General features: G+C 41.3%; 1 protein-coding gene across 1 annotated transcript in view; it reads left to right on the top strand.

Moving 5' to 3' along the window:
- Nucleotides 1-1,609: 1,609 nt before the first annotated feature.
- The window catches only part of LOC124041040 (GTP-binding protein Rheb-like), a 29,349-nt gene continuing 22,067 nt past the window's right edge, over nt 1,610-8,891 (top strand). Inside the window, exons 1-3 of the mRNA XM_046358201.1 lie at nt 1,610-1,891; nt 2,834-2,905; nt 8,813-8,880. Coding sequence (XP_046214157.1) covers nt 1,840-1,891; nt 2,834-2,905; nt 8,813-8,880 — 192 coding nt within the window. The 5' untranslated portion in view covers nt 1,610-1,839. The remainder of the gene's footprint in view (nt 1,892-2,833; nt 2,906-8,812; nt 8,881-8,891) is intronic.

The raw sequence follows: 8,891 nt of genomic DNA, 5'->3' as shown, positions 1-8,891 counted from the left end.
AGACACTTAGACACCTAGACACTTAGACACCTAGACACTTAGACACCTAGACACCTAGACACTTAGACACTTAGACACCTAGACACTTAGACACCTAGACACTTAGACACCTAGACACTTAGACACCTAGACACTTAGACACTTAGACACCTAGCCACTTAGACACCTAGACACTTAGACACCTAGACACTTAGACACCTAGACACTTAGACACCTAGACACTTAGACACTTAGATACCTAGACACTTAGACACTTAGACACCTAGACACTTAGACACTTAGACACCTAGACACTTAGACACCTAGACATGCAGACATGCAGACGGACAGTTCATGCAGAAGGGAAGGAGTCGTCTCGTATTACGGTTTAGTCCATTTGCAACTATTTATGTTAGTTGTATGCACAGTGCATCATGGGTAATGTGTGCTGAGATCAGCACGTTCATATAAACGGGTGAACTGATTTCTGTCTCCCGTCTCATCATTATTGAATTGTTATAAAAGGCGTGATTGTGACCTAACAAATGGAGTCTATGTTTCAGGTTACAAAAAGCATGGCGACAATGCCTGAAATTTGTGAATTCATTACTAGCACAGAGCATTGTGGGTATTTATGTTTACGTGACCGGATGAGGGGAGGTCGTTCTAGCAAGGCGGGGGCCATAAATCAAAATCTAATTGCCATATAGGTACACATCTGACAGCTTTTAAAGTGTGACTGTATGTGTCTATGCAGCTCCCAGAATAAAGATCTCTCATCTAAGAGAGATGAGTTGTCATGCCTTGCTATGTTGTTGTCTTGGGTCTCTCTTGATGTAGTGTTGTGATGTCTCTGTTGTTGTGATGTGTGTTTTGTCCCAGTTATATTGTATTTATTTATTTATCAAAAACATCTTCTTAAAATAAGGGACACTCTCAATATATCCCATCAGTAACAATTCCAATAATTGTTACCGGTCAGTGGTATTTAATGTTATGAATAAACCATGATCAGGCTGTGTTATATACTGGATAACATCTAACTATAACTGAAATGGGAACACAGTGGAAAACCCATCATTTACCCCAAAATGCATCAAAATATTACAGTTGAAATACTCCTAATATTTCCAAGTCACATAATGAAACCAAACAAGTTGCGTTTCCAAGCATACCTTAATCATTCTAATAGCTTTAATAATAGCTTTAATAATCATGTAAAACTACCAATTCATTCTGTATAACGAAAGTGGCATATCAATAGATACAAAACACAGCAGTCCTCTCAATCTGACTGGCCTTCAGGCCTGTCAATCATTCCAACCAGGCAGGGCGCTTTGATACACTTCGGGACTCCGCTCCCGCACACCTTAAAGTGATGACGTCTTTGAATAACGAATTAACGCACGATATTACAGAGATCCCCGTTATGAATGACACGACGTCCGACCCACCAACACGACCGTTAGGTCTACAGCACTTACAAGAGCCAATGGGATGACAAGGGACAACGTCTCTGCTTAGACTGACAGCTGTCTGATCCAATCATTGTTTAGTGTGAGACATAAAGCCCGCCTTTATTCTGTACACAACCAATCAGCATCAGGCATTGAAGACTAATTGATGAGATAGCAAAGGGGAGTGACGCAGTTATTATAGATGCCCAACGTCTCTATTAAATCTACAGGAATTCAAATGTCTAATCTGTAGATATATGTTTTATCCTTTGAGAATAAATAGTGATTTAAAATAAAAACAGAGGATTTGTTGACCGGCTCTCCTCGTGATATTCTAATGCCGTTGATGTTGGAGGTTGCTACCATCCACCTCGAGGACTAGATGCGGTAGCCAGCACGAGATATGCCGCAGCCCAAATCACGAAAAATTGCCATCCTCGGGTACAGATCCGTAGGTGAGTGTCATTTTACCGTCGACCATACAGAACGACACAATATACGCGTTTAAGGTGCCCTTGTTAAACACGCGCTGTAGGCAGAGGCCGCCCGTCTATCGGAATAGTCTCTCCTTATAATGGAGTTAAATTATACGAGACACCTCGCTGGAACAAATAAGCGCGCTCCACAAGGTGGACAGTGGACTAAAAGTCCAATTTGATATTGACTATTTATTTGCATACTACACTATCGATTATAAACGTGTTTGTCTTCATAAATATTGCTCAAATCAAGAGAGAGAGAGAGAGAGAGAGAGAGAGAGAGAGAGCGCTCTGTCTTTTAAAAATGTGCTAACGCGTGTTCAACTGGCATAGAGGCTACTGTACAAGTGTACAGGCAAACTACTGTACAGGCTACGTTACTGTAGATTCTGATGATGAGAGGTCACATGATTGCCTGTTTAGTGATTACACACCTGCCTGTTGGTTGCTGTACAGGACAGAATAGTAGCCTACTCATCACATTTCTGTGAGTGAGTGAGTGAGTGAGAGAGAGAGAGAGAGAGAGAGAGAGTGAGAGACAGAGAGAGAGAGAGAGAGACAGAGAGAGAGAGAGAGAGAGAGAGAGAGAGAGAGAGAGAGAGAGAGAGAGAGAGAGAGAGAGAGAGAGAGAGAGAGAGAGAGGAGAGACGGAGAGAGAGAGAGAGAGAGAGAGAGAGAGAGGAGAGAGAGAGAGAGAGAGAGAGAGAGAGAGAGAGAGAGAGAGAGAGAGAGAGAGAGAGAGACAGAGAGAGAGAGAGAGAGACAGAGAGACAGAGAGAGAGAGAGAGAGGGAGAGAGAGAGAGAGAGAGAGAGAGAGAGAGAGAGAGAGAGAGAGAGGGAGAGAGAGAGAGAGAGAGAAAAACAGCGTTTTTCCCCCTCAACTGATAAATGACATTCTTCATGTTTTGTTTCTGCAGGAAAGTCCTCGCTAACAATTCAGTTTGTGGAAGGCCAGTTTGTTGACTCCTATGACCCAACAATAGAAAACAGTAAGTGTGAGAATCACATTAAGTCATAACTTGGAGGCATGAAACTGGGATAATTTCATATTAGTAGCATATTAATCTATTTAAATACAATGCTTTAGAGCATGTTAGGTTTTCATCTTGCTCCCAGTGTTTCAGCTCGATCTGGTACAATTTGTGGCACACACACACACACACACACACACACACACACACACACACACACACACACACACACACACACACACACACACACACACACACACACACACACACACACACACACACACATAGACACAGAGTTTCACTATCACTATTTTATTAATTTCACCTTTATTTAAACCAGGTAGGCCAGTTGAGAACAAGTTCTCCTTCACAATTGCGACCCAGCCAAGATAAAGCAAAGCAGTTCGACACACAACAACACAGAGTTACACATGGAGTAAAACAAACATACAGTCAATAATACAGTATAAACAAGTCTATATACAATGTGAGCAAATGAGGTGAGATAAGGGAGGTAAAGGCAAAAAAAGGCCATGGTGGCAAAGTAAATACAATATAGCAGGTAAAACACTGGAATGGTAGATTCGCAGTGGAAGAATGTGCAAAGTAGAAATAAAAATAATGGGGTGCAAAGGAGCAAAATAAATAAATAAATACAGTAGGGAAAGAGGTAGTTGTTTGGGCTAAATTATAGATGGGCTATGTACAGGTTCAGTCATCTGTGAGCTGCTCTGACAGCAGGTGCTTAAAGCTAGTGAGGGACATTAGTGTTTCCATTTTCAGAGATTTTTCTAGTTCGTTCCAGTCATTGGCAGCAGAGAACTGGAAGGAGAGGCGGCCAAAGGAAGAATTGGTTTTGGGGGTCACCAGAGAGATATATCTGCTGGAGCGCGTGCTACAGGTGGGTGATGCTATGGTGACCAGCAAGCTGAGATAAGGGGGGACTTTACCTAGCAGGGTCTTGTACTGTAAGTCGCTTTGGATAAAAGCGTCTGCTAAATGGCATATATTATTATTATATATATATTAGATGACCTGGAGCCAGTGGGTTTGGCGACGAGTGTGAAGCAAGGGCCAGCCAACGAGAGCATACAGGTCGCAGTGGTGACAAAATGGATTGCACTCTGATAGACTGCATCCAATTTATTGAGTAGGGTATTGGAGGCTATTTTGTAAATGACATCGCAGAAGTCGAAGATCGGTAGGATGGTCAGTTTTACAAGGGTATGTTTGGCAGCATGAGTGATGGATGCTTTGTTGCGAAATAGGAAGCCAATTCTAGATTTAACTTTGGATTGGAGATGTTTAATGTGAGTCTGGAGGGAGAGTTTACAGTCTAACCAGACACCTAGGTATTTGTAGTTGTCCACATATTCTAAGTCAGAACAGTCCAGAGTAGTGATGTTGGATGGGTGGGCAGGTGCAGGCAGCGATCGGTTAAAGAGCATGCATTTAGTTTTACTTGTATTTAAGAGCAATTGGAGGCCACAGAAGGAGAGTTGTATGGCATTGAAGCTCGTCTGGAGGGTTGTTAAACACAGTGTCCAAAGAAGGGCCAGAAGTATACAGAATGGTGTCGTCTGTGTAGCGGTGGATCAGAGACTCACCAGCAGCGAGAGCGACATCATTGATGTATACAGAGAAGAGAGTCGGTCCAAGAATTGAACCCTGTGGCACCCCCATAGAGACTGCCAGAGGCCCGGACAACAGGCCCTCCGATTTGACACACTGAACTCTATCAGAGAAGTAGTTGGTGAACCAGGCGAGGCAATCATTTGAGAAACCAAGGCTATCGAGTCTGTCGATGAGGATGTGGTGATTGACAGAGTCGAAAGCCTTGACCGGCTGCACAGTATTGTTTCTTATCGATGGTGGTTAAGATATCATTTAGGACCTTGAGCGTGGCTGAGGTGCACCCATGACCAGCTCTGAAACCAGATTGCATAGTGGAGAAGGTATGGTGAGATTCAAAGTGGTCGGTAATCTGTTTGTTGACTTGGCTTTCGAAGACCTTAGAAAGACAGGATAGGATAGATATAGGTCTGTAGCAGTTTGGGTCAAGAGTGTCCCCCCTTTGAAGAGGGGGATGACCGCAGCTGCTTTCCTATCTTTGGGAATCTCAGACGACACAAAAGAGAGGTTGAACAGGCTAATAATTGGGGTTGCAACAATTTTGGCAGATAATTTTGGAAAGAGAGGGTCCAGATTTTCTAGCCTGGCTGATTTGTAGGGGTCCAGATTTTCTAGCCTGGCTGATTTCTAGGGGTCCAGATTTTCTAGCCTGGCTGATTTGTTTCCAGATTTAATCTATAATAGCTTTCTTTACCAGTGTTCATCTCAGGACTGATCTAAGGACTGATCTAAGGTCTGATCTAAGGTCTGATCTAAGGTCTGATCTAAGGTCTGATCTAAGGTCTGATCTAAGGTCTGATCTAAGGTCTGATCTAAGGTCTGATCTGAGGACTGATCTGAGGACTGATCTGAGGTCTGATCTAAGGTCTGATCTAAGGACTGATCTAAGGACTGATCTAAGGACTGATCTAAGGTCTGATCTAAGGTCTGATCTAAGGACTGATCTAAGGTCTGATCTAAGGTCTGATCTAAGGTCTGATCTGAAGGACTGATCTAAGGTCTGATCTAAGGACTGATCTAAGGACTGATCTAAGGACTGATCTGGTGCCTTCAGAAAGTATTTACACCAAATTGAGTTGTTGTTTCAGCCTGAACTGAAAATTGATATCAAATTAAATATAAAATGTACTTCAATATTCACACCCCAGGCAGAAATTACAGCTGAGTCTTTCTGGGTAAGTCTCTAAGAGCTGTGAGTCTTTCTGGGTAAGTCTCTAAGAGCTGTGAGTCTTTCTGGGTAAGTCTCTCAGAGCTGTGAGTCTTTCTGGGTAATTCTCTAAGAGCTGTGAGTCTTTCTGGGTAAGTCTCTAAGAGCTGTGAGTCTTTCTGGGTAATTCTCTAAGAGCTGTGAGTCTTTCTGGGTAATTCTCTAAGAGCTGTGAGACTTTCTGGGTAAGTCTCTAAGAGCTGTGAGTCTTTCTGGGTAAGTCTCTCAGAGCTGTGAGTCTTTCTGGGTAATTCTCTAAGAGCTGTGAGTCTTTCTGGGTAATTCTCTAAGAGCTGTGAGTCTTTCTGGGTAATTCTTTCTGGGTAAGTCTCTAAGAGCTGTGAGTCTTTCTGGGTAAGAGCTGTGAGTCTTTCTGGGTAATTCTCTAAGAGCTGTGAGTCTTTCTGGGTAATTCTCTAAGAGCTGTGAGTCTTTCTGGGTAATTATCTAAGAGCTGTGAGTCTTTCTGGGTAATTCTCTAAGAGCTGTGAGTCTTTCTGGGTAAGTCTCTAAGAGCTGTGAGTCTTTCTGGGTAAGTCTCTAAGAGCTGTGAGTCTTTCTGGGTAAGTCTCTAAGAGCTGTGAGTCTTTCTGGGTAATTCTCTAAGAGCTGTGAGTCTTTCTGGGTAATTCTCTAAGAGCTGTGAGTCTTTCTGGGTAATTATCTAAGAGCTGTGAGTCTTTCTGGGTAATTCTCTAAGAGCTTTGCACACATGGATTGTACAATATTTGCACATATTTTAAATTCTTCAAACTCAGTCAAGTTGGTTGTTGATCATTGCTAGACAGCCATTTCCAAGTCTTGCCATAGATTTTCAGGACAATTCAAATCGAAACTATAACTAGGTCACCCAGGAACATTCAATGTCGTCTTGGTAAACAATTCCAGTGTTTATTTGGCCTTGTAATTTAGGTTATTGTCTTGCTGAAAGGTGAACTTGTCTCCCAGTGTCTGTTGGAAAGCAGACTGAACCAGGTTTTCCTCTAGGATTTTGCCTGTGCTTAGCTCCATTCTGTTTCTTTTTATCCTGAAAAACTCCCCAGTCCTTAACAATTACAAGCATACCATAACATGATGCAGCTACCACTATGCTTCACGGTAGGGATGGTGCCAGGTTTCCTCCAGACGTGACGCTTGGCATTCAGGCCAAAGAGTTCAATCTTAGTTTCATCAGATCTGATAATCTTGTTTCTCCTTTAGGTGCCTTTCGGCAAACTCCAAGTGGCATGTATTGTGACTTTTATTGACGAGTGGCTTCTGTCTGGATACTCTACCATAAAGGACAGTTTGATTGAGTGCTGTAGAGATGGTTGTCCTTCTGGAAGGTTCTCCCATCTTCACAGAGGAACTCTAGAGCTCTGTCATGGTGACCATCGGGTTCTTGGTCACCTCCCTGTCCAAGGCCCTTCCCCACCGATTGCTCAGTTTGGCCGGGTGGCCAGCTCTAGGAAGAGTCTTGGTGGTTCCAAACTTCTTCCATTTAAGAATGATGGAAGCCACTGTGTTCTTGGGGATCTTCAATGCTGCAGAAATGTTTGGTACCTTCCCCAGATCTGTGCCTTGACACAATCCTGATCTTTATGGATAATTCCTTTGACCTCATGGCTTGTTTTTTTCTCTGGCATGCAGTGTCAACTGTGGGACCTTATATAGACAGGTGTGTGCCTTTCCAAATCATGTCCAATCAATTGTGGACCTGTAGAAACATCTCAAGGACGATCAATGGAAACGGGATGCACCTGAGCTGAATTTCGAGTCTCATAGCAAAGGGTCTGAATACTTATGTAAATATATATTAAGAAAAAAATATTTACAAACATTTCTTTAAACTTGTTTTCGCTTTGTCATTATGGGGCATTGTGTGTAGATTGATACGGAAAAACCTGAATTTCATCCATTTTAGAATAAGGCTGTAACGTAACAAACAAATGTGGAAAAGGGGTCTGAATAGTTTCCGAATGTACATCTCCACATCTATATGTCTTTACGCAGCCATAGAAACATATGTGTATCAGTGGGTGAATCTGAAAAGATGAGTATTCTGTAGCAGTAGTAGTAGTAGTAGCAGAAGTAGTAGCAGAAGTAGTAGCAGTAGTAGTAGTAGTAGTAGTAGTAGCAGACGTAGTAGTAGTAGCAGTAGTAGCAGTAGTAGCAGTAGTAGTAGTAGTAGCAGAAGTAGTAGCAGTAGTGTCTCTGGGTAGGATAGCGCAGAGCGTCTGATAGAGTGACACATTTCTTGACAGGATCAAGAGTTATAATTTATATAGACAATCTTTATGCTAATGATAATCCTCTGTTAGTTATCTATATAGACAATCTTTATGCTAATGCTAATCCTCTCTTTGTTTAAATCTATACAGACACTCTTTATGCTAATGCTAATCCTTTGTTGGTTATAATCTATATAGACCATTTTTATGCTAATGCTAATCCTCTGTTAGTTATCTATTTTGACAATCTTTATGCTAATGCTAATCCTCTGTTGGTTATAATCTATATAGACAATCTTTATGCTAATGATAATCCTCTGTTAGTTATAATCTATATAGACAATCTTTATGCTAATGATAATCCTCTTTTGGTTATATGTACAGATAATCATTATGCTAATGCTAATCTTCTTTTGGTTATATATACAGATAATCATTATGCTAACGCTAAGCCTCTGTTGGTTATATATGTAGACAATCTTTATGCTAATGCTAAGCCTCTGTTGGTTATATATGTAGATAATCTTTATGCTAATGCTAATCCTCTGTTGGTTATATATATATAAATAATCATTATGCTAATGCTAATCCTCTGTTGGTTATAATCTATATAGACAATCTTTATGCTAATGATAATCCTCTGTTGGTTATATATATATATATAAATAATCATTATGCTAATGATAATCCTCTGTTGGTTATATATGTATACAATATTTATGCTAATGCTAATCCTCTGTTGGTTATATATGTATACAATATTTATGCTAATGCTAATCCTCTGTTGGTTATATATGTATACAATATTTATGCTAATGCTAATCCTCTGTTAGATGTCGGTGCCGTTTACCTCATGTCTTCTCTCTTTTGCCGCAGCGTTCACCAAGATGATCACGATAAACGGACAAGAATACCACCTGCAGTTGGTAGACACGGCGGGACAGGTAGGAGGCAC

The sequence above is a fragment of the Oncorhynchus gorbuscha genome, linkage group LG08, assembly GCF_021184085.1.
Source record: "Oncorhynchus gorbuscha isolate QuinsamMale2020 ecotype Even-year linkage group LG08, OgorEven_v1.0, whole genome shotgun sequence".
NCBI classification, from domain to species: domain Eukaryota; kingdom Metazoa; phylum Chordata; class Actinopteri; order Salmoniformes; family Salmonidae; genus Oncorhynchus; species Oncorhynchus gorbuscha.
Note: the sequence above shows the minus strand (reverse complement) of the source record. Positions and strands in the feature narration are given on the sequence as shown.